At 46.8% G+C, this 27,299-nt stretch overlaps 1 protein-coding gene across 1 annotated transcript; it reads right to left on the reverse strand.

Annotated features, from left to right (window-relative positions):
• On the reverse strand, nt 1-27,030 carry SCNN1D (sodium channel epithelial 1 subunit delta). Its single transcript, XM_063145452.1, has 12 exons — nt 26,699-27,030; nt 24,785-25,010; nt 21,761-21,954; nt 17,566-17,669; nt 13,496-13,659; nt 11,924-12,022; nt 9,743-9,860; nt 7,690-7,768; nt 6,215-6,272; nt 4,394-4,449; nt 4,012-4,087; nt 1-414 (listed from the first exon to the last, which is right to left on the reverse strand). Exons 1-12 carry the CDS (start codon nt 27,028-27,030, stop codon nt 1-3), a joined length of 1,920 nt encoding a protein of 639 aa, XP_063001522.1.
• Nucleotides 27,031-27,299: the final 269 nt, after the last annotated feature.

The following is a 27,299-nucleotide window of genomic DNA, read 5'->3' on the forward strand; positions in this document are numbered from 1 at the left end:
TTAGCTATTCAGACCTATATCTACACAATGTTCTTTCCGGTGTTTAAATCCATGGAGCACCACAGACGAGTACAGTTCGGGCACCTGGTTCTTGTTACTTTTTGAGTATGGAGGGAGTTCATCCGTTTGGGCAAAGGAGTCGTTGCCATCCTGGGCATAAGGCTTTTCAATCACTCGGTTAGCAGGCAGCCCTTCTTCCATAAATCGGTATTTCTCCAAAGTCAAGGTCACACTTGGGATGGTAGGGGACTGGGACATTTTGAGCTTCTTCTTGGTTGTGAGCCTCCGGTAGAAGAAGATGAGGGTCAAGATGGCGATATCTACAACGAGCTCAAACATCTCAACCACGGACAGCACTGACGACCCAAACCAGAGACTCCATTGGCTTCCCATGCTGGACATGATCAGAGTCACCTGCAAAAGTGAAATATAAACCTTACGGTAAGAACATCAGAAGCGCCCTGATGCTGGATCAGACCAAGGGTCCATCTAGTCCAGCACTCTGTTCGCACAGCGGCCAACCAGCTATCAGCCAGAGATGAACAAGCAGGACATGGTGCAACAGCACCCTTCCCCCCATGTTCTCCAGCAACTGGGGCACACAGACTTATTGCCTCAAATACTGGAGATAGCACACAACCATCAGGACTGGTAGCCATTGATAGCCTTCGCCTCCAGTAAAATGCTCGTTGTGCGGTAGCCCACTTGAATGTGCAGGCACCCATCATAACAGTCCCCGTAAAAATTTTCATCTCTATCAGATGCAGGTCTTTAATGAGTGTTTCAATTGCCTGTTAAAGACCAAGAGACCCCAAACTATGTTGTGTTACAACAGGATAAAATAGATGGGGATGTCACAGGTGTCCACTCTCCACAACCCAGCATCCACCCCGCTGGACCCATTTGGGCATCTGTGGCACGTTCACAGACCCGCGGGTTGAGTCCCTGTGCTGCCGATAAACACCCAGCATCCGTTTGCCTCATTCTGGGCCAATGGAGGCTCTGGAAATGTAATTCCCCCCCCCCTGTGTAAATGTCGGCCCTAAAGCCTCCATTTACACAACAAGGAAAATGCGCAATTTCCGGAGTCTCCAACGTTCTCTGGAAATGGCGCATTTCTCCCATTGCCGCCATTCCCGCAGCGGGGGAATTCCGTAATTTCTGGAGCCCCTGTTGTCGCGCATGATGGAGGCTCCAGAACGGGGCGGACGGATGCCGGGCACTCATCAGACACCAAAGAAGCTCGTGCCATGTGTGAGCAGGGGCAAATGGCAGTGGGGCACACGAGTCGGACCCAGTTGAGTTCACCCATCCGTAAAAAGAGATCGCTACGGGGGGAAAACCCATTTCCCACCAGCTACGGTGAGGACTGCAGCTCAGCTCAGAGGAAAGACAGAGGGGGATGTCTGATTTTATTTATTTATGCATTTATTATGACATTTATATACCGCCCCATAGCCGAAACTCTCTGGGCGGTTTACAAAAAGGGATGGGGTTGGCTCGTGTGTTTCTCAGCCCTCCTGTCTGCCAAGTGATGCACACAACGTAATTGAGCAAATAAACATCTCTTTGCCCCTGAAGCGAATGCAAACACTAGGAACCGTAGGCTAAAACTTGGCTAACTAAGCGAGACAATTGTCCTTTCAACAAAAGGGAAGGTTTCCCCTGGAGACACTTTACTTCAGGGAGGGTTCCTCTGAAGAAGCCTTTGGCGAGAAGCTAGTGGAGCTGATCTTTTAGCTCTGCCCGTTTGAACCTGTGGCGGACTCTCGGATCGGGTCAACTCTGAAGTACCTTCCCCCCTCTTAGGATTGCTGAGCAACCACAGACTCTGAGTTGTTAGCGTTTTCACTGATAAGGTCCGGTGAAGATTCATCCCTGGCTTGTGAAGAGTCTGAGAGAACCTCCTCCCCTGCTTCCTGTGTAAGCTGGGACATTTCTAGTCCTGTTTCTTCTGGTTCAGAATCTGATTCTGATTGATCGCCTGAAACTCCTTCTCCCACACTAAGGGGATCAAGCCTTATCATGACATTGGCATCCCTGCTTATCGAAAGGTCCCAGCGCTGCATCGCCGGCCAACCCTGTCTCCGCTACACCACACTTCAAATGTCTTTGTTTTGGAAACGGTTTCATTTCTCTGCTATGTAATATTTTCTTTCGGTTTGACCCATGGCTCTCCTTGGTTTTTATTTATTTTCTTGCTGCTTGCATTGTAATGAGCATGGTTTTATTTCCTTTGTAATTGTACATTCAGTGTTATTTTTAATTTGTCTAGATCCAGGCAGCCAGTGCAATTCCTGTACATGGTCTTTACTGCTTTTATTGTTTTATTGCTCTATGTTTTCTTAGATTATGTACAATGCCTAGAGGTAGTTCCACCCTTAGAATAGAAGAGTTGGAAGGGGCCTATAAGGCCATCGACAATAACCCCCTGCTTAAAGGTGGCCTAAGTGTCTACTCTGAAGTAAGCTCTACTGGGCCCAATTGGACTTAGTGGGTCTATTCACATGTGACTGAGGGAAGGTGGTTAGAGTAACTATGGAGCAGAGAGAATTAACAAAACCACGATGTGTGCAGCCGTCATGTGACCAGGAACTCTGAAGCACCATGTGGTTTACGTATCGCTCCCGGTTTCATGGTTACTTTGTCTTCCTTCCGCCATTGTGGCCATGTATCCCAGAAGCTACGGCGGCAGGAATCAGGAATCTAGAGAGTCTTTGCTGCCTAGAGTGTCACTGGAAGTTGTGACTGCTCTAGGCAGCTGAATCTATGGTCACCACAGGATTATTATATTTTTTATAGAATGGCCGTTTTAAACCTTGGGGAGCCTGTCAGATGACACAGGAAGCCAACCCACAGCGCCTTAACCCCACTGCAGGAGGGTTGTTAACCAGGGTGATTTATTAGCCATCGTTTTTCTTCCCCCCACACATCATGCTAAGCCACCTTGGTTCCTTTCCCCAACGCTAACCAGGGTCGCTTAGCGTTACATGTGAATAGACCCATTCTCAAGAAACTGTTATAGGGCTACTGCCATCTACTGCTTTAAAGCGCTTTATAACAGTTTTGAACAACTGTTGGGGCCCGGGACACACTGCATATACCATTTTCAAAACTGTTATAAAGCGCTTTAAAGTAGGGTGACCCTATGAAAAGGAGGACAGGGCTCCTGTATCTTTAACAGTTGCATAGAAAAGGGAATCTCAGGAGCTGTCATTTGTATATATGGAGAACCTGGTGAAATTCCCTCTTCATCACAACAGTTAAAGCTGCAGGAGCTATACTAGAGTGACCAGATTTAAAAGAGGGCAGCTTTAACTGGTGTGATGAAGAGGAAATTTCACCAGGTTCTGCTGAAATCCCCTTTTCAATACAGCTGTTAAAGATATAGGAGCACTGTCCTCCTTTTCATATGGTCACCCTATTTAAAGCAGTAGTGTACTAGTTCTACTTAGTTAGGGTGACCATATGAAAAGGAGGACAGGGCTCCTGTATCTTTTATTGAAAAGGGAATTTCAGCAGGTGTCATTTGTATATATGGAGAACCTGGTGAAATTCCCTCTTCATCACAACAGTTAAAGCTGCAGGTGCCCTACCGTCTTTTAAATCTGGTCACAGTATAGCTGCAGTATAGCTCCTGCAGCTTTAACTGTTGTGATGAAGAGGGAATTTCACCAGGTTCTCCATATATTCAAATGACACCTGCTGAAATTCCCTTTTTTATGCAACTTTTAAAGATACAGGAGCCCTGTCCTCCTTTTCATATGATCACCCTAACTTAGTTCCCATTGCATTGAATGGGACTAAGGTTCGCTGATGACTATGGTGTCCCATCAATTTCAATGGCATGTAAATGCAACTAACTTTGCTTGGATCTGTACTGGATCCCATCCACCCACCCCATCATGCCACCTTAATTGCTTCCTTCGTTGGAAGGGGAATGGGTAGAACAATCCCAATAAATAAATAAATAAATAATTAGAAATCAAAGCAGAGGAACCCCCAACTCACAGTCCATTCCGCAGACTCGTCCCAAGAGTTGTAATCTAGCCGCTCGTAGAAGATATTCACCTTGGCGATATCTTTCCTGAAAACAGAAGAAAGACAGTTCAGAGCTAAACCAAATTTTCACAGAAGAGTTTTTTTTTATCTCTCTCTCTTGAATGCCCATCCCTACAAAAGAAAGGCAGAATTCTCCTCAAGTATTCTCCAGTATGTATGTATGTATGTATTATTATTATTATTATTATTATTATTATTATTATTATTATTATTATTATTATTATTTATATAGCACCATCAATGAAAATGGTGCTGTACAGAGTGGTCCTCCTAAACAGGCATAAAGGGGAGAATTTTGCGAAGGGGTGAGGAAGAGAAAACTGTTACTAACCGGTCGCTTGTTGTGTTGTAACTGTTTTGTGCCTCCAAAGCCCTGTGAATCCAAGCCTGAAATCAAAGAAACAAAGCAGAAAGTGAAATCGACAGGTACCTTTGGAGGAACTGCAACACACCACACTGGGAGAAGAAGGACACAAAATGGTGCCCAGGAGATGGAACTGGGGCGGAGTGGAGGTTGGGTGGAGTGGTGGTGGTGACAAATTCTTTCTTAAGTCTGCAGTTGTGAGGTAATGAGTGATAGGGCAAATTCACAGAAGTGCAAAGGTTTATTAGTGGCAGTTAGCTACCATAGCTGAGAGGAAGTTAGAGTGGCAGTAAACCTTCAGAACCGAGGTGGGCCTCTGTCGGTGTGTCGCTGCTGGTATCTGGCAGTGGGAGAATGTGCCAATTCTGGGCTCTCTCTGTTTCTCATTTTTCAACCGTAAGTCTAGTTCATCCCAAAGGTTGAGGAAAATGTTTGCACTACAAGGCATAGCGATGGCCACCAATTCGGATGGCTCTCTTCCGGCAGGCCTATCCAGGAGAATTTTAGGATACTTTTAGTATGCTTTTAGGATGTTTTTTAACAGTGTATTCTATGCTTTTAATCAGTATTTTATGTATTTTATGCTTGCTGTTGTTCCCTGCCTCGATCCAATTGGAGAGGCGGGTAAGGAATATATTATTATTATTATTATTATTATTATTATTATTATTATTAAAAGGGAGTTAGATAAATTCCTGGAGGAGAAAGCTATCAATGGCTACTACTCCTGATCGAGAAGAGATCCTGGCCCTCCTCTGTGTGACAAATACTTCAAAGGTTGTCCCACAGAGGAGGGCCAGGATCTCTTCTCGATCCTCCCAGAGTGCAGGACACGGAATAATGGGCTCAAGTTACAGGAAGCCAGATTCCAGCTGGACATCAGGAAAAACTTCCTGACTGTTAGAGCAGTACGACAATGGAATCAGTTACCTAGGGAGGTTGTGGGCTCTCCCACACTAGAGGCCTTCAAGAGGCAGCTGGACAACCATCTGTCAGGGATGCTTTAGGGTGGATTCCTGCATTGAGCAGGGGGTTGGACTCGATGGCCTTGTAGGCCCCTTCCAACTCTACTATTCTATGATTCTATGCAAGGGCTGAAGTTAAAGGAAGCCAGATTCCGTCTGGACATCAGGAAAAACTTCCTGACTGTTAGAGCAGTACGACAATGGAACCAGTTACCTAGGGAGGTGGTGGGCTCTCCCACACTCAAGGCATTCAAGAGGTATGCTTTAGGTCAGGTATGCTTTGGGGTGGATTCCTGCATTGAGCTGGGGGTTGGACTTCATGGCCTTATAGGCCCCTTCCAACTCTACTGTTCTATGATTCTGATGGCTATGTGCTACCTCCACGATCCGAGGCAGCAAACCTGTGTACACCAGTTGCTGGGGAACATGGATGGGAAGGTGCTGTTGCACCATGTCCTGCTTTGTTGAACCTTGGTCAACAGCTGGTTGGCCACTGTGTGAACAGAGCAGGATGTTGGGTCTTGGCTTTTCTTATACTGTTTGTCCTAAATGGGATGATCTTTTCCTATTCTAAAAGAGCAACTCTCATTTTTCAAACAGAAGCTGTCATCGTGTCATGGACTTTAAAAAACCCTTCCCCCCAAAAATAGTTGATGAATCACAGCTTGGCCGTACCCTGGCTAAGACACTGAGCAAATCTGTAAGTCTCAAGTTGGCGATGGAGGTGAAGGGATAGAACAAGGACGTTGGTGTTTGGGAGGAGTGAGAACTGGGAGAGAACCCCATTTCTCATGTCGAACTCTACCCAGACATTATTCTTTACCTCAGATTTGGACGACGGCCATTTAGCGTATCCTGCCGAAAGTTTGTACCAAGTCTCCCTGCCGAGAACACGAGACCACAATTAGCTGTGAACACAATCCTTAACACTCAACACGTTCCCACTCACATTGACACTTGATAATTGAAGCGTGTCATGGCCTTTCTGCAAAAAGCTGAGGAATTGTGGTGTTGTGAAGGTACTGAAAATTGTAATTTGGTGTGAAGAGATATATGTGCCAATGGAAGTGAGTGTGTTGTTGTTGTTTTTCTGCTGCCACAAACTTGTTTCGGAACCCACCATTAACTTCCAGTTCTTTCTCCCCTGTATACATTGAGTGGGCTCTCTTTCAAAATCATGTGTCTGGCTATTTTATTATTTATTTATTTATTGCATTTATATACCACCCAATAGCCGAAGCTTCCTGGGAGGTTCACAAAAATTAAAACCATTCAAAGTATGAAACTAACAGTATAAAACATGATATCAAATACAATATAAAAGCACAACCAGGATAAAAACAGCAGCAGTGCAGAAATGCTTGGGTTCCCCCCCACCTCTGGTTTTGTTTTCTTCTTTATATAAAAGAAAACATGAAAAAATGTAATCTAGGAATGTGAGGGAGGTTACAGAAGCTAGCCAATCAGTGCTCCACACAGCTGGTTTCTATTGGGACATGGCAGAACCAGTTCCTCTGGAATGCAATAGACCAGGGAAGGTTGTACACCTGATCAAAGGTGGGAGTTCCAGAGCAGCTTGGATGATCTAATACAGTGGTTCCCAAAGTAGGTGGTACCACCCCCTTGGGGGGGGTGGGATTGCATAGGGGGGCGTTAAGAGGCAAGGGGGTGGCAGGGGGGCGCTCGAGGTGGTCTTTTCTGAGAAGCTCCTCTCCAGAAGGTCTTAAAACCCAGGACATTTTTATGGGAGACGGTAGTTTAGTCCCAAGCCATATAGGGGAAGAATCCACACATGTATTAATACAATTTAAGAAGAGTCATTTTAATGGTGAATTGTAATGTTTCAAAAGCACCAAAATGCTAATGAAGAGACATACCCTGCTTGGTGTGCCCCGCCATGCTGGCTGCAAAACAGAGGCATTCGCTCTCTTTTTCCTCCCTCCCTCGGCAAGCCTGTGGTGGGTGCTTCGAATTTTGAATAAATATTCAATTAATTGTTACCGTTTTGAATTTTATTGTTATTATCTTCCTTAGTGGGTCAATGAAAACCGCTATTCTGAATAATGATTTTTATATTGTAGGGTGGGGGGGCACTGAGCATGAGTTTGTGGAACCAAGGGGGCGGTGACCTGAAAAAGTTTGGGAACCACTGATCTAATATATCTATGCCTGCATGCACCCTTAGGGGGACACAGGGCACAAAGAGGAGAGAATTATTTTGAGGGCCAGTCAGTAAAAAGGATGATTTCCAAACCAACCCCTACCATTCAAAGGGATGGAAATTTCTTTGGTACTTACTTGCATGGCTTCGGGCACTTGTTGAAACAGCTGATCTGGTGGTTGGCAAGCTTTTTATATAGGAGATAGAAACAATGCCCTAGAGGAATGGGGAAGAACAGGGTCAATAGGAGGCAGCTGCTACGTGGAAGTCTATATTCAGCCTAGACCTATCACCAAAGGGATCGTGGCTTGTACTTGTCATGTCTAACTCTACTGCCACTGTTTTGGGAGAAGGTGTTTCAGGTAATCAATCAGAATCAGATTCAGAAATAGAGGAGGCAGCACCCGACAGCCTGTACCAGTGTGGGAGGAATCTCTCATGGGTGATACCCTAACTAGGAGTCAGCCTTCTCCAGAGCTTATCTCCTCAAGGCCAAATCCTACACACTCAGTGGGAAGTGAGCTTTCTTCCAGAGGTGAGCGTCCAGACAAGCTAGCTGATGCTAAGGTCTGCCGGAAGCTCAAACACATGGAGCGGAAGGAAGGAGTGAGAAAGTCAGTCCAACTAAGATTGTGCCAGAACCAGCTTCCGCACCAGGCTCTCTGAAGTTACGGGCGTTTGAGAAGTAGCTTCCTATTCTTCTTGAGCGGACAATTGTCTTGCTCAATTTGCGTAGTTTTGCCTAGGGGGAAGTTTCCAAGAGATTAGACTCTCTTCAGGTAGAAGAGATGTTTGTTGTTTAATAAAAGCTTTGTAGATTACTAAGCAAGCCTCGTCATTTGCCTCCCATTGAAAGCAGGAGTGTTCGGAGAAACACGACAGCATCAAACCCCAATGGGTTTGATCAGCATTTCCTGTTACCAATGGAACACAGTTTGATGGCCACTTCCTGTTTTTGGTTGAATTCTCTTGGGTCGTCACTTCCTGTTTCCCATTTAACCCATTTTGATTGTCACTTCCTTGTCCCAGTTTGATTACAACTTCCTGTTTCAAATCAGTAGGGCTAGCAAAATAGATATTGTGGAAAAGGGGGGGTAGAGAGTCCGCTCTGGTCTATGTCCCAGTCTTAAGTTCCCCCCTTTCTCTAGAGGCTCAGACCCTGACATTTCAAACCAACCCTTGAGACATTGAGCAGGGGGTTGGACTCGATGGCCTTATGGGCCCCTTCCAACTCTACTATTCTATGATTCTATGATTCTATGACATGATGGCAAACCAACCCAGGCAGGCTGAGTGGATATACATCACCGACAAAAGAGGATACAGATTTAGCACTAATGCACGTGAACTAATGTGGAATGGCACATTTGCACAAGCTTGATTAGCGTGGATGTGCATTTGTGCTGCCAATGCAAATTAGCACAAACCCTACCAAGTGAAAAAGTAGTCCGCAAATCCGCGGAAGTGGCAGGACTCAGGAGAAACCGGTCTTCTGCGGAATCCGCAAATCAGGTTCATAGAAATCTGAACAGATGTATCTCTGATATCTCTCACATTGGGGAAGACTCAGAGAAGGTGACCTGAATGGCTCAGGAGTGTCCCCTGTGAAGTAGGACACACGGCTGTCCTAGAAGGTGGTGGTGAAGGTAGGGATGTCCATCACTGGGGAATCCATTTTTTGTTTTGGCTCAATGGAGTTCCATGGCATATGACAATTGCTTTGCCTCTGGGAGCCAAGCTGGGAGCTGTTCATTGAACTCCAGGAAATTTTTGCACTTTTTTTAAAACAAGATTTCCAAGCAATTTATTTATTTATTTATTTATTACATTTTTATACCGCCCAATAGCCGGAGCTCTCTGGGCGGTTCACCAAAAAAAATTTGCTCAAATTACAGGCGAATATACACCCATTACGCAAATTCGTCCGCGATTTGTGTAAATTCGGCCAAATCTCATGCAGATTCAGCCATAATCTGTGCAAACGGCTCAGAAATGTGCACGAATTGCTGAATTCGCTGCAGGTCAAGTCAGGTGCTGCAGCCGGAACTGAAACGAAGTCCAGGGGCGAGCCTAGGTGTGCCCATCAAACTCCACTCCCCCCCCAAATGGATTTCTCTGACATCACTAGGTGATCGAGAACGGCCCAATCAAATGATCCGGAATACCTCTAGCTGAATGCGCTTCCCTTACCCCAGGCGGGATGTTTGTTGTAGTTGCAGTACTCTGCCCCTGGTGGCAGTTGGTAGTAGTAATATCCACAGCCGCACTTTTCAATCATCTCATGCTGAAAGCAGGAATGCAAACAGGCCTGTAGGGAGAGAGAGGAGAACGGAATAAGATCTAGGGCCTGTTCAGAAGACAACTTAAACCATGGCGGTTAAAGCAGAAAGCCTGGCCGTGTTCAGAAGACACCTGAAAGGCTTTATTCACCATGGTTAAAGCCATGGTTTAAGGTGTCTTCTGAATGGGGCCATTCAGGGCCATTGACTTGGTGCACCAAAGTCCTGATTCGGGGAGGGTGTGCGTGTGCGGCGGGGGAAAGAGCAGAATAGTCTAATGGAAGAGTATCTGAGAAGGATGCAACTGAATCATAGAATAGTAGAGTTGGAAGGGGCCTCTAAAGCCATCAAGTCCAACCCCCTGCTCAATGCAGGAATCCACCCTAAAGCATCCCTGACAGAGGGTTGTCCAGCTGCCTCTTGAAGGCCTCTAGTGTGGGAGAGCCCACAACCTACCTAGGTCATGGGTTCCATTGTCGTACCGCTCTAACAGTCAGGAGGTTTTTCCTGATGTCCTGTTTTTCCTGATCTCACCTTCCTTCCTGAGAGGAAGGAAGAGAAGAGAGCCCATGACCTCCCTAAGTCATTGGTTCCATTGTTGTACCGCTCTAACAGTCAGAAAGTTTTTCCTGATGTCCAGGCAGAATCTGGCTTCCTTTAACTTGAGCCCATTATTCCGTGTCCTGCACTCTGGGAGGATCGAGAAGAGATCCTGGCCCTCCTCTGTGTGACAACCTTTTAAGTATTTGAAGAGTGCTATCATGTCTCCCCTCAATCTTCTGTTCTCCAGGCTAAACAGGCCCAGTTCTTTCAGTCTCTCTTCATAGGGCTTTGTTTCCAGACCCCTGATCATCCTGGTTGCCCTCCTCTGAACCCTTTCCAGCCTCCGTGGGCAAGATGACAAGCGGCACACTCACTGACCCCTTACGCTTTCATTGGGGTGCAATTACGGAAGCGCACAGTGCTGAATCATAGAATAGCAGAGTTGGAAGGGGCCTTGAAGGCCATTGAGTCCAACCCTCTACTCAATGCAGGAATCTACCCTAAAGCATCCCTGACAGAGGGTTGTCCAGCTGCCTCTTGAAGGCCTCTAGTGTGGGAGAGCCCACAACCTCCCTAGGTCATGGGTTCCGTTGTCGTACCGCTCTAACAGTCAGGAGGTTTTTCCTGATGTCCTGTTTTTCCTGATCTCACCTTCCCTCCTGAGAGGAAGGAGGGTGAGATATCTGAATGAAGGAGGGTTGGAGGAGCAAAGGAGGTAAGAATGGGTAGGCAGGGATAAAGATAAGGAGGAAGTAGCCTGCTGTGAGGAAAGTAATGTAGGGTCTATAGAGGGAAATATCATGTAGGGAAATAGTGTTGAGCCTCAGTCCTGGGGTCCCAATCTGACCTTTCGGGGTGGCTGTGGTCACTTCCCCCACGTCACCGAGTGCTCTCTCCACCTCGCCCCCAAATTGATTGATGCTTCCTTGTTTTTGTAAGTTTTGTGGGGTTTTCCCCCCACTAAAATGGTTGAAATGCCTATCTCAATTGGCGTTAAGAGTTGTAACATAAAATAGGTGACTTTGGGGGGAGGGATTTTGTTCCCACCCCCTCTGCCTACTCGAATCCACCCCTGGAATGTGGGCCCTTAGAGCTACTCCAAAATTGAATTGGACTGTGGCCTGAAAGAGGTTCCACATCCCAGTAAGCCTGTGTGCCCCAGTTGCTGTGGAACATGGGTGGGAGGGTGCTGTTGCACCATGTCCTGCTTGTTCATCCCTGGCCAATGGCTGGTTGGCCACTGTGCGAACAGAGTGCTGGACTCGATGGACCCTTGGTCTGATCCAGCAGGGCTCTTCTGATGTTCTTAGGTGGCCCAGACAGAGGAAGGGTTGGGTGACTTCAGTCGCCAGGGACTGGACGGACACAGGAGTTTGGGTACGATGGGGCCATACCGAAGAAGGCAAAGACGTAGGGTCTGAATTTCACATGCTGAATGGAATCAACCAGGCAGATCTTTGAGCATGAACCTGTGGCCAAGCTTTGCGTGGTCCAACAGAGGGACGGGGCAGCATCGCAACATGAAAATGAACGGAAGCTTCCGACGTACCTGCATCGTGTAAGTGCTGTTGTAGATGAGCTTGACGTTGACGTCCTTCCCTTCGTGCGTGCATTCGCCGTACACCCCACCTAAGCGAGTCACCTCGTCCTGCGTAGTCGGGTGGAGAAAAAAAGAGCCTCTTACTTGGGGTTTCACGCAGGCTGGAAGACAACTGCAAAACTCTTCTCGATCCTCCCCGAGTGCAGGACACGGAATCACGGGCTCAAGTTAAAGGAAGCCAGATTCCGGCTGGACATCAGGAAAAACTTCCTGACTGTTAGAGCAGTACGACAATGGAATCAGTTCCCTAGGGAGGTTGTGGGCTCTCCCACACTAGAGGCCTTCAAGAGGCAGCTGGACAACCATCTGTCAGGGATGCTTTAGGGTGGATTCCTGCATTGAGCAGGGGGTTGGACTCGATGGCCTTGTAGACCCCTTCCAACTCTGCTATTCTATGATTCTATGAAAGGAAGTGAAACCCAGACCGGCAATGCTAGTCTTTGAAAGTTGCATCAGTCCCCACAAAGCCAACAGCATAAGCTTGCAACCCCCCCCCCAAAAAAAAACCCTGCAGCAACCCCACCCCTGCAGCAACCAGGTTGATCAGGGGTCTAGAAAAAAAGCCCTATGAAGAGAGGCTGAAACAACTGGGCATGTTTAGCCTGGAGAAGAGAAGATTGAGGGGAGACATGAGAGCACTCTTTAAGGAGTTGAAAGGTTGTCCCACAGAGGAGGGCCAGGATCTCTTCTTGATCATCCAAGAGTGCAGGACCACGGAATAATGGGCTCAAGTTAAAGGAAGCCAGATTCCAGCTGGACATCAGGAAAAACTTCCCGACTTTTAGAGCAGTACGACAATGGAACCAGTTACCTAGTGAGGTTGTGGGCTGTCCCACACTTGAGGCCTTCAAGAGGCAGCTGGACAACCATCTGTCAGGGATGCTTTAAGGTGGATTCCTGTATTTAGCAGGGGGTTGGACTTGATGGCCTTGTAGGCCTCTTCCAGCTCTGCTATTCTATGATTCTATGATGTAGCCCAACCCTTTGCAATGTGCAGGAAAACCAATTCAACCATCCCTGAGAGGTGGCTGTCCAGCTTCTTCTGAAAAAACTCCAGAGATGGAGAACCCACAACCTCCATAGATAGACCCATGTCCCCCAGTAACTGGTGCACACAGGCTTACTGCCTTGAATACTGAAGGTAGCACATAACCCTCAGGGCTAGTAGCCATGGATAGCCTTCTCCTCCAGGAATTTATCCAACCTCCTTTTAAAGCCATCCAAATTGGTGGCCATCACCACATCTTTGATCAGACCATACATTGTTAGACCATGCCTCTTTGTGTAGGTGATCCAAATTCCCCCCACTGTTGTACTATTGTTTGTCTCGCAGCTGCTATTAAAATAGCAGGCGAAACATATGTACTTTACTCGTTATTTCAAGCAACATTTCGCTCCGCTTGTCCTCCGAAGAGGCACCGTCCCGTTCCACCACCACCACTCTGGTCACAGGCACACACACACAACTCCATCTTTGCTGCTAGGCTTTCTGCTCCATTCAGAACTCCTGTATGCTCCCACCTGTTTGATTCCGATGTTGCTTTCAATCCCGGGTCTGATATCGAATCCTTCGTGATCCAAGAAGGGCGTTTGGTTGTGGTTGTGGATCATCACTTTCACGCCCGCTTCAGTGGACAGCAAAGGGATGTGGTCCTTTTGTTCCACTTTGAGGATGAGGGACAGGCCTGGTGTCCAAAAAGATGGTGCGGGGAGGGAAAGAAACGCCTCATCAAATCACAGTTCAGAACAAACAGGAAGTGAGGCATTCAAGAGGCAGCTGTCAGGGATGCTTTAGGGTGGATTCCTGCATTGAGCAGGGGGTTGGACTTGATGGCCTTGTAGGCCCCCTCCAACTCTGCTATTCTATGATTCTATGATGTCAGTCCCTTTGACACATCTGCTCCACATTTTCGGCCAAGCTATTCAGTATAGAGCTTAAACTGAAAGCAATCTCGGTGTGAGAAGAAATGGAATTTATTTCTTTTAAAAACGGGCCTCTTCTAAATTAGGCGGATAGAAGGAAGGAAATTAAACAGGAGCAGGATGTGTGCCTGACCAGGAGTGGTTGTTTATATGAAAGGATCAGGAGCTCGGTTCTGGTATCAGAAGCCGTGTGAGAATTGCTGACCCATAAGAACTAAGATATAGATTTGACTTTGCATATGAGTTATCCGAAGGCGTTATCCATAACGGTAATGCTAGGGTGACCCTATGAAAAGGAGGACAGGGCTCCTGTATCTTTAACAGGTCCATAGAGAAGGGAATTTCAGCAATTTTGGGCAATTTCGTGGGCCGAGCACTTGACGGGACCTTGCGAGCACTTGGGGAGGGCTTCGTGCTCATGTTAGGAATACCTGACTAGGGGAGGGGGCTGGACGTGGGGTTGTCCGCTGGACTCCCAGACCCAGCTGGGTGCTCGCGGCATTCCTACTGATGGGTTCTAGTATAGGGTGACCATATGAAAAGGAGGACAGGGCTCCTGTATCTTTAACAGCTGCATACAAAAGGGAATTTCAGCAGGTGTCATTTGCATATACGGGGAACCTGATGAAATTCCCTCGTCATCACAGCAGTTAAAGTGCAGGAGCTATGCTAGAGTGACCAGATTTAAAAGAGGGCAGGGCACCTGCAGCTTTAACTGTTGTGACGAAGAGGGAATTTCACCAGGTTCTCCATATCTACAAACGACACCTGCCGAAATTCCCTTTTCAATACAACTGTTACAGATACAGGAGCCCTGTCCTCCTTTTCATTGGGTCACCCTAGTTCTAGTATAAAAGAAAAAAGAAAAAAAAGCAGGACCCACAAGCCTGAAATCTGCCTGGCCATCATTTCTTCCTATTTATTGCATCCTCCATCAGCTCGGTCTGACGCAACAGATACCAATAATGAAACCCAGCACACCGCCCCAAGGTCTCTAAGAATCTCTTCCATTCCGCCTGCCTTTCCCTTGAGGTCCTATGTAGCTGTCCTCTGCACACTTTGTCCCACACCGCCCCTGTCCCTTAGGGCATAAAGTAGACAGCGTGGAGGAAGGGTTTAGTTCCCGCGTCCACCCCCCGGACTTAATTTTCTGATTGACATCGCAAACCGAAGCTGCCATTTTCTGTGGCTTGGATGGGAAACATACAGGTACCCATATGATACCTGTACATTTTCCTTCTGTAGGGCAAACAGTAGCTTATGGGCTTGTTTTGAAGGAGGAAAATGACCCAAAGGATTGACCCCCCCCTTCCCCCAGTATCATGGTTCTGATCTGATTTGAGAGCCACAAGTACCCAGTATTAACACTTTTAAAACCTAGGGGAGATCCTATGTATGGATCTCCAGTTTGTGGACATAAGAAGAATCAGGCTGAGCATACCAAAGGCCTATCACATTCACAGCCATGGGTAACCTTAGGCCTAGGGCTAAATCTGACCCTCCTAGGGTACCAGTCTTACCCCTTGTGATTCCCCAGATGGCCACACCCCCTTAACCTAGGGCCCGCCTTCTTTCCACCAACCACCAATGTTTTCTTGGCTTTTTCTGAAGGCTTTCCCCCCATTCTAAAAAGGTTGCAATGCCTCCCCTAAGGATGAGTGAGAGCTTTAACTAGAACCCACTAATACTAGAAGCCACTGGGGCCATCTCATGAAGCTGATTGGTGGGAGATTCAGGACAGGTCAAAGGAAGGAAGTTCTTCACACAGCGCAGTTAAGCTACGGAGTTGGCTACCACAAGATATACCGCTTCCATACTGCTATATCCTTGTTGGTGTGGCGCCTGCTTTTCGTGTGTCGCTTTCCTGGTGGAATGTCCTGCTTGGTGTAAATGAGCCCATAGTTTTATTGCCTCCCTGTGCCTACTTGGTGCGTTCTCTTCCCTTTCTTATTGTTTTACTATGATTTTATTAGGATGTCAGCCTATGTGGCAGGGCGTTGCTGTTTTATTCTTTTACTATGTACAGCACCATGTACATTGATGGTGCTAAATAAATAAATAAAATTAAAAAATATATATAAAAATAAGATGCCGTAATGATTACAATTTGGGTGGCTTTAAAACTGGGTTAAATCAATTCCTGGAAAAGGCTATAAATGTTTACTAGTCCAGATGCCTATGTGCTATTTCTTTATCAGGGGCAGTAATCCTATGTACACCAGCTGTTGAGGAACATGGGTGGTGTAGTGGCCAAAGTGTTGGACTGGGAGTTGGGAGATCTGGGTTCTAGTCCTCACCCAGCCATGGAAACCCATTGGGTGACTTTGGGCCAGTCACAGACTCTCAGTCCAACCTACCTCGCAGGGTTGTTGTTGTGTGGATAAAATGGAGAGGAGGAGGACGATTATGTCTGCCGCCTTGGGTTCCTTAGAGGGAAAAATTCAGGATACAAATGCAATAAATAAATAGGGTGACCATATGACCGGGGATTTGTCCGGGTTTTCAATAGCAAATCTGGGAGGGGAAATCTGGATTTTCTTTTAAAGAGCAGCTCTAATGGGAATTAACAAAAATGCTTATAACTCTGTCAGTTTTTTAAGATAAAGACGTGAAACTTGGCACAATGGTAGCTCTTAGGAAGGGCTTTAGTCATACCAAATTTGAAACAGATCCGTTCATCCATTGATTTTTTAGGATTTTTTTTTAAATTGAGGTTTTAAAACTATTATTTTTTAAATCGTCATTTTAAAAGTTAAAGGGATAAAACTTTGCACCATGATAGGATTTAGGTAGAGCTTTAGCCACACCAAAGTTGAAGCAGATCTGTTCATCCATTGATTTTTAAGACATTTTTTTAAAAAATGAGGTTTTAAAATTATCATTTTTTAAACTGTCATTTTTAAAGATAAAGAGCTGAAAGTTGGCACCATGATAGCTTTTAGGTAGAGCTTTAGCCATAACAAATTTGAAACAGATCTGGGGGCAGTAGCAAACCCTGTTAACAACAACAGCAGCTTGCAATGAGTGAAGATACAGTCAGAAAAGATATTTGAGGGAAGGGGAGAATGTAACACACAGAGTATAGCAAAAGCTTCAAAGTACAGCAAAACCTACAAAAGTAGGAGGGAGTGAAGTTAATTTCAGATACTTTGAATCTCTCCCTTGTTCTTTATTTCAGTGATTTTAACATTAAGATGTTATGTAGAACAGATTTGTCTTAAATGTGTGCTGTAAAATCAGACATGTGACCAAGGCTATGTTCGGGTGGGCACGCCCCCTTGGTACTGGACACGCCCCCTTGGGGGGGCGACCATGTTGTCCTCCTTTTTGGTTTCCAAAATATGGTCACCCTAAAATAAATAAATAAAAAAGGGTGCTGTTGCACCATGTCCTGCTTGTTCATCCCTGGCCGATGTCCGGTTGGCCACTGTGTGAACAGAGTGCTGGACTAGATGGACCCTTGGTCTGATCCAGCATCAGGGCTCTTCTGATGGTTCTTATAGTCTGATCAAGCAAGGGAAATACTTAAGTTCTAAGTGTAAAAGGTTCTCCTCATCTACTGCTCCATGGAGCATTTTGTGCCCAGCCCCAACTCTTATGTACACAAGCTCTTCTTATCATCATCATCAACAACGGCAGCATTTGTACATTCATTTCCCTGGGCATACCATAAACAATTCCTGGCTTGTACGCTTCCCAGAAGTTCTCCTTCCCATTCTTGTTATAAGTGTAGCAACTTCCATAGACGGGATGGTGGAAGTGTTCCGTATCGCTGTAGTCAAAATAGGGGCGAGAAAGAAAACAGAAAAGGGAGGTGGGATCACAACGTGTCAAAGCCAAAGAGCAGCATTTTCCGGTTGCTTCCAAACAAATGTGCGGTTAGGGTGGGATTATTCTGACGCCAACGTCCAGCTATGGGAGGGGGTGTGTGTTTAGTGGAGATCAGTATTTTAAATGGTCCTACTTCTGGAAGGGCATGATAACTGGATACTTAAAAGGTTGTCACACAGAGGAGGGCCAGGATCTCTTCTCGATCCTCCCAGAGTGCAGGACACGGAATAACGGGCTCATGTTAAAGGAAGCCCGATTCCGGCTGGACATCAGGAAAAACTTCCTGACTGTTAGAGCGGTATGACAATGGAACCAGTGACCTAGGGAGGTGGTGGGCTCTCCCACACTAGAGGCCTTCAAGAGGCAGCTGGACAGCCCTCTGTCAGGGATGCTTTAGTGTGGATTCCTGCATTGAGCGGGGGGGTTGGACTAGATGGCCTTATAGACCCCTTCCAATGCTGCTATTCTATGATTCTATGAAAAAGCAACTCATGGAAAACAGAAAATTGCATGATCATACTAGACAATCAGGGCTGGTAGCTATTATTATATTATTATTATATTTATTTGTATACCGCCTTTTGCCCAATACTGCTATCAATTATTTATTTATTTATTTATTTATTTATTTATTTATTTATATAGCACCATCAATGTACATGGTGCTGTACAGAGTACAGCCTTTGCCTCCAGGAATTTATCCAACCAGTTTATCCACACAACCCCAAAACACTGGTCCTCTGTTACATAACGTCCCCCAAATGGTTGCTTTTTCGAATGACATCACGCTGAGTCAGCAAAAAAGAACAGAGTGACGAAACTCTTCCTCCGGAGATTATTTAGAACCTCCAGGAGTTTGCGAATTACTCAAGATGGGCCCTGATAAGGCTTAAGCAAATGTTTGCTCATTTTCTTTTTCTTTGAAAACCCAGGCGCACATTTTGATGGGCCTTTGCGGTTAGCTCCTCGGCGTCTCGTTTCGCAACAGATCTGGGCAGAGGTTAAGCATCTCCCGCCTTGGCTCTACAGAAAGAACAGATGGTACAGTCACACCGTGTACTGTGCAGACGAGATAAGGCCAGACGGAGGGACGGCTAGGTGTCGCACGAGGGGATCATGATTAAAGGTCACCCATTGCACTGTATTCAAGCCAAGGGTTATTAAGTAGCTGGCACGAAGCAGAGTGATTATTTTGGGGGCAGATAGAATTCTTGTGGGCAAAAGTTCTTGTACGCTTCGGTGGATGTACCAATAGTGGACAAACAAGGAATTTTCCTAATTGCTCAGATTCTCCAAATGCCACCTTGAAGTAGGGATATTGGAGGAATCCATCCTGGGGTCAAGTTCACTGAGCTTTTAGAGGTTTGGTCCCCCAGGACTTTGATTTGATTACCTACTTTATTCATTTATTACATTTATAACCCCCTTTTTTCCTCCAAGGAACCCAAGGCGGCATACACAATCTTCCTCCTCTCCATTTTATCCTCACGACAACAACCCTGTGAGGTAGGCTAGGCTGAGAGGCTGTGACTGGCCCAAAGTCACCCAGTGAGGTCCCATGGTTGAGTGGGGACTAGAACCCGGATCTCCTGACTCCCAGTCCAACTACGCCAAACTGACTCAATGCAGATGTTGTTGGACAGCTCATGAATATTTTGGTTGGTTTCTTTTCTTCGTGCCACTTCAGCCATAATTTGAACAAATTCCGGCTGTCATATCCTTAATTTGCGCAAATTGCACCCACGTTTTTGCACAGATTGTGTAAATGTCACTATTTAAAAAGTCCTGGATTCTGGGGGGGAAAGCCCACAGCTCAGCTCACAAACGCGAGGTTCTTAGGTTCTCATTACCACCATAACGATGGGTGAGGAAGAAGATTGCTGGGTGAGAAGTTTTCGAAGACAATTAGGGATTCCATCACTGGGAAAACTGGTACTTTCGTGACTCAGCAGAGGTCCACCAAAGCGGTGGACCCTTTCCCGAACTCTGGGACCTTTTTCTGCACACCTTTTTTGGGGGAAGTTTCAGCCATTTGCGCAAATTCCTGAGCAATTGGTGTAAATTATGCCCGGGTGTTTACAAACCACACAAACTGGGGTGTAATTTGCAGGATTTGTGCAAATTGGGGTGTAATTCCTGTATAATTTGGGTGCAATTTATGTTCATTTCAGAACCTCCCTCCCCCCGAAAAAAATTTTTTTGCAAAAACTACACAAATTGGGATGTCATTTGCGCTAATTGTGCAAATTGGGCTAGCAGTTGTGCAAATCATTCAGAAATTTGTGCAAATTGCAGACCCACCCCACCCCAATTTGCACAAGCTACAGTCCAGCCTTCCTCAACCTGGGGCGCTCCAGATGTGTTGGACTACAACTCCCAGAATGCCCCAGCCAGGGAGATGCAGTCCAACACATCTGGAGCGCCCCAGGTTGAGGAAGGCTGCGCTACACGAATTGGGATGTAATTTGCAGAACTTGCACACATCAAGATGTAATTTCTGCAAATTTGGCCATCATTTGTGCAAATTGCTCTGAAAGTTGCAGAACCTCAGAAATGCGCAAATTTCCCGGAAAATTCGCAAACTCGCTGGAGATTCAGTCGGACGCTGCAGCAGGAACCTAGATGAAGTCCAGGGGTGCTGAGCCTAGCAAAACACATTGAACACCCCCCAAAGGGATTTCTCAGACATTCCTGAAGCTGACTCAAACGGGGAGGAAGTTACCATGGCCTAGGCTAGAGATGAAAGGAGTGGGCTTATGCCCTCACTGCAGCATGGTGCATGCCGCATGATGCAAGCAGAAGGCCCTGTGCTTGTAAGATCAGATTGTCTGATTTGTTGAAGGAGATATCAACGGCAGGGAACACCCTTTCTCCCTGTGGTGCTCACGCCCTCCCTGGCTCTTTTTGTAAAAAGCACCTGCATTTTCCCCGGGACAATGCTCCCAGGCAAGTGTCAGGAGAGGTTATTTAACCAGGCGTGGGCAGGTTTGCGCTGGTTTTATCTGATTGTTCTCGACACGTTGCTGCATGGAAGGCAAACCGGCGCGAGCTGGGTGGCACCCAGGACGGTTCCAACCTGCTCATTCCCTCTCCGAACCGAGGCGACCAGGTGGAATTCTGGAGCAATCTCGGGGAATTTCCCCGTCTAAATCCTCCAATTATCCCAATAGGAGAACACTACCAACACCCTGTTGGATCGCTGGAGGAACTAGTTCTTCTCCTAGGAGATTAAAGATTTCAATAGGCGGGGTGCAACTCTAGGTCAGACGGCACAAAGGAATTTTAAAGTTGTCCTCTCTAGGATAATCCCCTGGTCTTGCTTTTTTTTTTATTTATTGCATTTCTATCCTGGCTTTTTTCCTCCAAGGAACCCAAGGCGGTGTATATAATCCTCCTCACCATTTTATCCTCACAACAACCCTGCATGGTAGGTTGGGCTGAAAGTCTGTGACTGGCCCAAAGTCACCCAGTGAGCTTCCATGGCCGAGCGGGGACTGGAACTGGGATCTCTCGCTTCCCAGTCCAACACTCTAACCACGACACCATACTGGTTCTTCCAACATGTTAGGGCACCTCCATTGCATTGTGCTTGCGCAATGGGGATTTAGCATTTCATAAAGCAGAAACGTTCCTTTCCAGGTTGGAACAGATTGGCAGAATTCCGTTAAAGCTGCAGGAGCCTCCTCCCCCTTTTTTTTATTTTGTCTCTGGTCACTCTAGCATAGCTCAGTGCAGCTTTAACTGTTGTGGTGAAGGGGGAATTTCACCAGGTGCTGCATGCATACAAATGACACCTGCTGAAATTCCCTTTTCTACACAACTGTTAAAGATACAGGAGCCCTGTCCTCCTTTTCATGGGGTCACCCTATCTAAAACATTGCTGCTGCCTCCTAGAAACTGCCGCCTGAGACGACAGCTTCAACTCCGCCTAATGGTAGGGCCCGACCCTGCACAGGGTCATAGAAAATCACCCACCCACTCATACATTTTACTAACAGGCAGGGCACAAACTTAGGTGGGTGAGTAGGTTACCTGTCGTCGCACGGCTGTCCGTTATACTGACAAGCGTAGACTAAGTCTCCGATATCATCCTCCGTGAGGGAAACGTCAATGATGGGTGGGATTTGGGACATGATGTTCATGTAATGGAAACGGTACCACTCTTGGACAGCATCTACTCCGGACAAGTACACCTTGTTGTAGCAATCCCCACCAGTTGCATTGCACTGAGGGAAGCAAAGAAATGGAGGTTAGGGAAAGAGGGTCGAATCCTAGCAAGGTCTTGCCAGGGCTTGTGGCTGTTATTGATTTATTTATTCATTCATTTATATATTACATATTTATGCTGCCCAACAGCCAAGGCTTTCTGGGCACTTTACAATTAAAGCCATAATATACAAAAATCAAGATTTAAAACGCTAAATATTTAAAAATGCTGTATAAAACCAGAATAAATTAAAGGCCAGGGAAAGCTGGTCTAGAAAGATATGTTTTCAGGAGGCATTTGAAGGATATTTTTATTTATTTATTTAGGGCGGCCCGAATTGGCTTCAGCTTCGGCTTTGGCTTCAGGCCGCCTCGGCCTTTGCCCGAACCGCCTCGGATCCGCTTCGGAAGGGTCCAAACCAACCCGATCTGCTTCGGATTCAGGGTTCAGATCCGAGGTGGTGCACAGCCCTAATAAGAAGAGCCCTGCTGTAGGGTGACCATATGAAAAGGAGGACAGGGCTCCTGTATCTTTAACAGTTGTATTGAAAAGGAAATTTCAGCAGGTGTCATCTGTGTATATGGGGAACCTGGTGAAATTTCCTCTTCATCACAACAGTTAAAGGTGCAGGTGCCCTGCCCTCTTTTAAATCTGTTCACTCTAGTATAGCTCCTTTACTTTAACCATTGTGATGAAGATGGAATTTCACCAGGTTCTCCATATATACAAATGACACCTGTTGAAATTCCCTTTTCTATGCAACTGTTAAAGATACAGGAGCCCTTTCTTCCTTTACATAGGGTCACCCTACCCTGCTGTATCAACACAAATGCCCATTCTTTGCTTGAGACCTCAGACCGTGAGTAAGGTGTGCGTGTGTGTGTTTGGAGATACCAAAGATGTAGTGAGTTGCGCATATAGACTGCTCTGAACCAAACTTGGAGACCACCCCCAAATACCCCACTGCCTCAACAATGGAGGAATGAAGAGTTAAATTATGGAACTCACTACCTCAAGATGTAGTGATGGCTACCAATTTGGATGGCTTTAAAAGGGGGTTGGATCAATTCCTGGAGGAGAAGGCTATCAATGGCTACTAGCCCTGGTTATGTGCTACCTCCAGTATCCGAGGCAGTAAGCCTATGCGCACCAGTTGCTGGGGAACATGGGTGGGAGGGTGCTATTGCACCATGTCCTGCTTTGTTGGTCCCTGATTGACAGCTGGTTGGCCACTGTGGAAACAGAGTGCTGGACTAGATGGACCCTCGGTCTGATCCAGCACGTCTTATGTTTTATGGGTTCCGCTTCAGCAGCTGGCACTGCAATCCCATACAAACTTGCCCAGGAGCAAGTTCCATTGACCTCAAAGGGGCTTACTTCTGAGTAGACTTGTATTTATTGCATTTATTTGTATTTAAACTATTTCTTCACCGCCTTTTATTTATTTATTTATTTATTTATTACATTTTTATACCGCCCAACAGCCGAAGCTCTCTGGGCGGTTCACAAAAATGAAAACCATTAAGAACGTAATAAAACATCCAACCCTCTAAAAACCCAAATACAAAATACAGTATAAAAAGCACAACCAGGATAAAACCACAGAGCAGAAATTGATGTAGGATTAAAATGCAGAATTAAAACAGCAAAGTTTAAATTTAGGTGTTAAAATACTGAGAAAATAAAAAGGTCTTCAGCTGGCGATGAAAAGAATACAGTGTAGGTGCCAAGCGAACCTCCTTAGGGAGCTCATTCCACAGCCGGGGTGCCACAGCAGAGAAGGCCCTCCTCCTAGTAGCCACCTGCCTCACTTCCTTTGGCAGGGGCTCGCGGAGAAGGACCCCTGAGGATGACCTTAGGGTCCGGGCAGGTACATACGGGAGGAGGCATTCCTTCAGATAGCCTGGCCCCAAGCCGTTTAGGGCTTTAAATGTTAATACCAGCACTTTGAATCGGGCAGACGCCCTCCCAAGTCGGCCGACAGCAATAAAATGCATCAAAACCGTTAAAGTATTTAAGTGTTAAAATGCACACACCGTAAAATGGCAATAAAAGCCAACAATAAAACCAGCAGCAGTCATATCAAGAAAAAGCCATGGTAAAATAATAGTTTTTCAAGGCTTTCTTAAAAGCCTACTACAATGGCGGAGCTCTGATGGGAGCTTGTTCCGAAGGTGTGGGGCCAGTGCAGAAAAGGCCCTCTCACATGTGGTCACCCACCTAACCACCCTCACAGGTGGGCAAATGAGAAGGTAGGGTGACCATACGGAAAAGAGGACAGGTCTCCTGTATCTATAACAGTTGTATAGAAATGCAATTTCAACAGGTGTCATTTATATGCTTGTAGCAACTGGTTGAATTCCCTCTTCATCCTAACAGTTAATGCTAGGTGAAGTGAGACAGCTGCCTCAGGCAGCAGTTACTGGGGGGTGGCAGCCTCATCCCACCTGGAGGTCCACCTGAGTCCCCTAGCAGGGCTAAGATGAAGCTGCATAAGTAATTCCTCAAGTGTAGATGCAGCAAAAATGGGGTAGTGCGGAGCATGTAGAAACCCCTACTATTCCTTATAGCAAACATTCATCTCTAGCTCTGGGTTTTGGGGGAAGGGGAGCGTATCTTCAGCCAAAGAGGCAAGCCACAGAGTCAGGCAGAAGAGGCAAGCAACAGAGTCATATAGATAATATTTGTTCTGCCTACACATCCGAAGGAAAATGCTCCTTTCAAGCCCCTTCTGTGCACACCCAGGGCCAGCTGTTGCTCTGCCCCAGGCCGCAAAACGTCTCGGGCCATCCCTGGGTTGGTAACAAAGAGCTGCTCAAAATGGCCACCAGGATCCCAGTTCAACTTACCAGCCGGAAGCCCACTTTCTCACCCGTCTTCACCAGGGTGATGTTTTTGTCCAGCTGGAAGCTGGAGCTGTTGCCTTTGCTGGGCCTTCCGTTCGGCTGCTCCTCCAGGCTGACGCTCGCGTCGTCTTCCAGATCTTCCACTGGGATGTGGAAGCCGTACAAATTATATATGGTTTCCCTCGCCAGGTTATCCAGCTCAGCCATATTTTTACTGACAAGGTTGACTCTGCAGAGATGGCAGAAACGGCAATGGTCTTCAGAAGACCAACACAAACCAAACTGGACAAAGACACCATCCAGTACACAGATAGATGGCTCAGCCATCAGAATTCAGGAGGTTGCCATGAGCATCTGAATTGGAAAAGGTTCATGGGGAAAGGCATTTGCCTCCCATCTCAGACCTTGGAGGAACCTGGGAGGAACCTTGGAGGAACCTGGGAGGTGCGTCTCCACCGCACATTGGCATCCCCTTCCTCTGCCTACCTTTACTTATTTAAGTGGGGGAAGTCTGAAATCGGGACAAGTGTTCAGGAGGGGACACACCGAGTTACGCCTGTCCACGATGTAGTGTTGCGATGTCATCCCATTCACTATGCTACCACTGATTGGTTGGGATTTGCCCATGGATTTGTTTGCCTTCAGGGGGACATCAGCAAGAAGCAAAATCTGACTGGTTATATAGGGCCATGCTATCATCCTGATCCCTGATTGGCTAGGATTACTGATGTAACTACTAAAACAAGGAGATTAGGTGGGGGGAGGAGGAGGGGGAGGAGGAGGAGAAGGAGCAGGAGAGAAGAAGAAGGAGAAGGAGAAAAGAAGGAGAAAGAGGAGAAGAAGGAGGAGGAGGAGGAGGAGAAAAGAAGGAGGAGAAGGAGCAGGGGAGAAGGAGAAAGAGAAAAGAAGGAGGAGGAGGAGAAAAGAAGGAGGAGAAGGAGCAGGGAAGAAGGAGAAGGAGAATAGAAGGAGGAGGAGGAGGAGAAGAAGGAGAAGAAGGAGGGGAGAAGGAGGAGAAGGAGGAGGAGGAGGAGGAGGAGGAGGAGGAGAAAAGAAGGAGGAGGAGGAGGAGGAAGAGAAGGAGGAGGGGAGAAGAATGAGGAGGAGGAGGAGGAGGAGGAGAGGAGGAGGAGGAGAAGGAGGAGGAGGAGCAGGAGGAGGATGAGGAGGAGAAGGAGAAGGAGAGGAGGAGGAGAAGAGGAGGAGAAAGAGAGGAGGAAGAGGAGGAGGAGGAGAAAAGAAGGAGGAGGAGGAGGAAGAGAAGGAGGAGGGGAGAAGAAGGAGGAGGAGGAGGAGGAGGAGGAGGGGGAAAGGAGAAGGAAGAAGAGGAGGAAAAGGAGGAGGAGGAGGAGGAGGAGGAAAAGGAGGAGGAGGAGGAGGAGAAGAAAGAGGAGAAGGAGAAGGAGGAGGAGAAGGAGAAGGAGAAGGATGGGGCCAGAGGAGAACACCAGCAGTTAACAGGACCAGAAGAGGGTGAACATTTCACAATTAAGGATTTTCTTGGAGAAATAATTCTGCTGCCCATCTTTACCTTGGCAAGGTAAAGATGGGCAACAGAATACTTTTGCCAAGTATTTTTTACCCGACGATTGTCTTTTTTACCCGACGATCGTAATGAAAGAATAACTACTATGGCCATATTGCCTTTTTATGCCTCTCCAGTTTGCCCATTGCATTTCCCCTGCTAGAGCTTCCTCATCCTTCCTTTCCTCCCTGCTCCCTTCCCAGTAGTCCATCACTGTGCTCTTTCCATTCTTCTGGCCTCTGAACATCATGGCTTTCCATCCACACCACTCCCTGCCAAGTTCATGGCACGCTTTGGTCCCTCCCAGCTCGCAAGCAGACACTTTCCCCTCCCTCCCTCCCTCCCTCCCTTCCCCGAGGTCCGAAAGGAAAGTCCTGAACAAAATCGTCTACCTGTAGGGGTTCAAATTGCAGACGGTGACGGCGGGGAACATCTTCGGCGCCGAGTGAACCGACATGGACATGATGACCGGGTAGGCCCAGTACTGGTTGAACAGGAGCGCGAATTGCCAGTACAGCATGGCAAAGCTCATGAGGAAGAGGAGGGCCCAGAAAGCCGTCTTCATCTTGTTGCAGCTTGAGCACACCAGGCGGATGGTACCATGGATGGTGGTGTTGAGGCAGAAGAACTCAAACAAATCCTTGAAGGAGCTGTAGAACTCAATGAGGGCGGCGTCTTCCTCTTTCATTTCCCCCTCCTTCTCTTTCGCTGCTCCTTCCTCCATCCTCTAAACCTGGAATGAGTTTCGGAAATTCTAAATTAAGGGGATGGACAAGTACACCCTGCAGCAAAACTTGGCGGGGTATCTCCAACTACAAATTGGAGTGCTCCTTTGCAGTCCGGCCAGTGAGCCAGCCATGTCCTCTTCCAAGAAACTCCATTCCATTCCACACACACACTCCATCCCAGTTTTCTGTTTACCCTTTCACAGCTGATGTTCAACATTTGGTGGTTTCTGAGCATGTTCGGTCCTCACTGGGCTGCTTTTGGGAG

This window comes from Elgaria multicarinata, chromosome 20 (genome assembly GCF_023053635.1).
Source record: "Elgaria multicarinata webbii isolate HBS135686 ecotype San Diego chromosome 20, rElgMul1.1.pri, whole genome shotgun sequence".
NCBI lineage: Eukaryota > Metazoa > Chordata > Lepidosauria > Squamata > Anguidae > Elgaria > Elgaria multicarinata.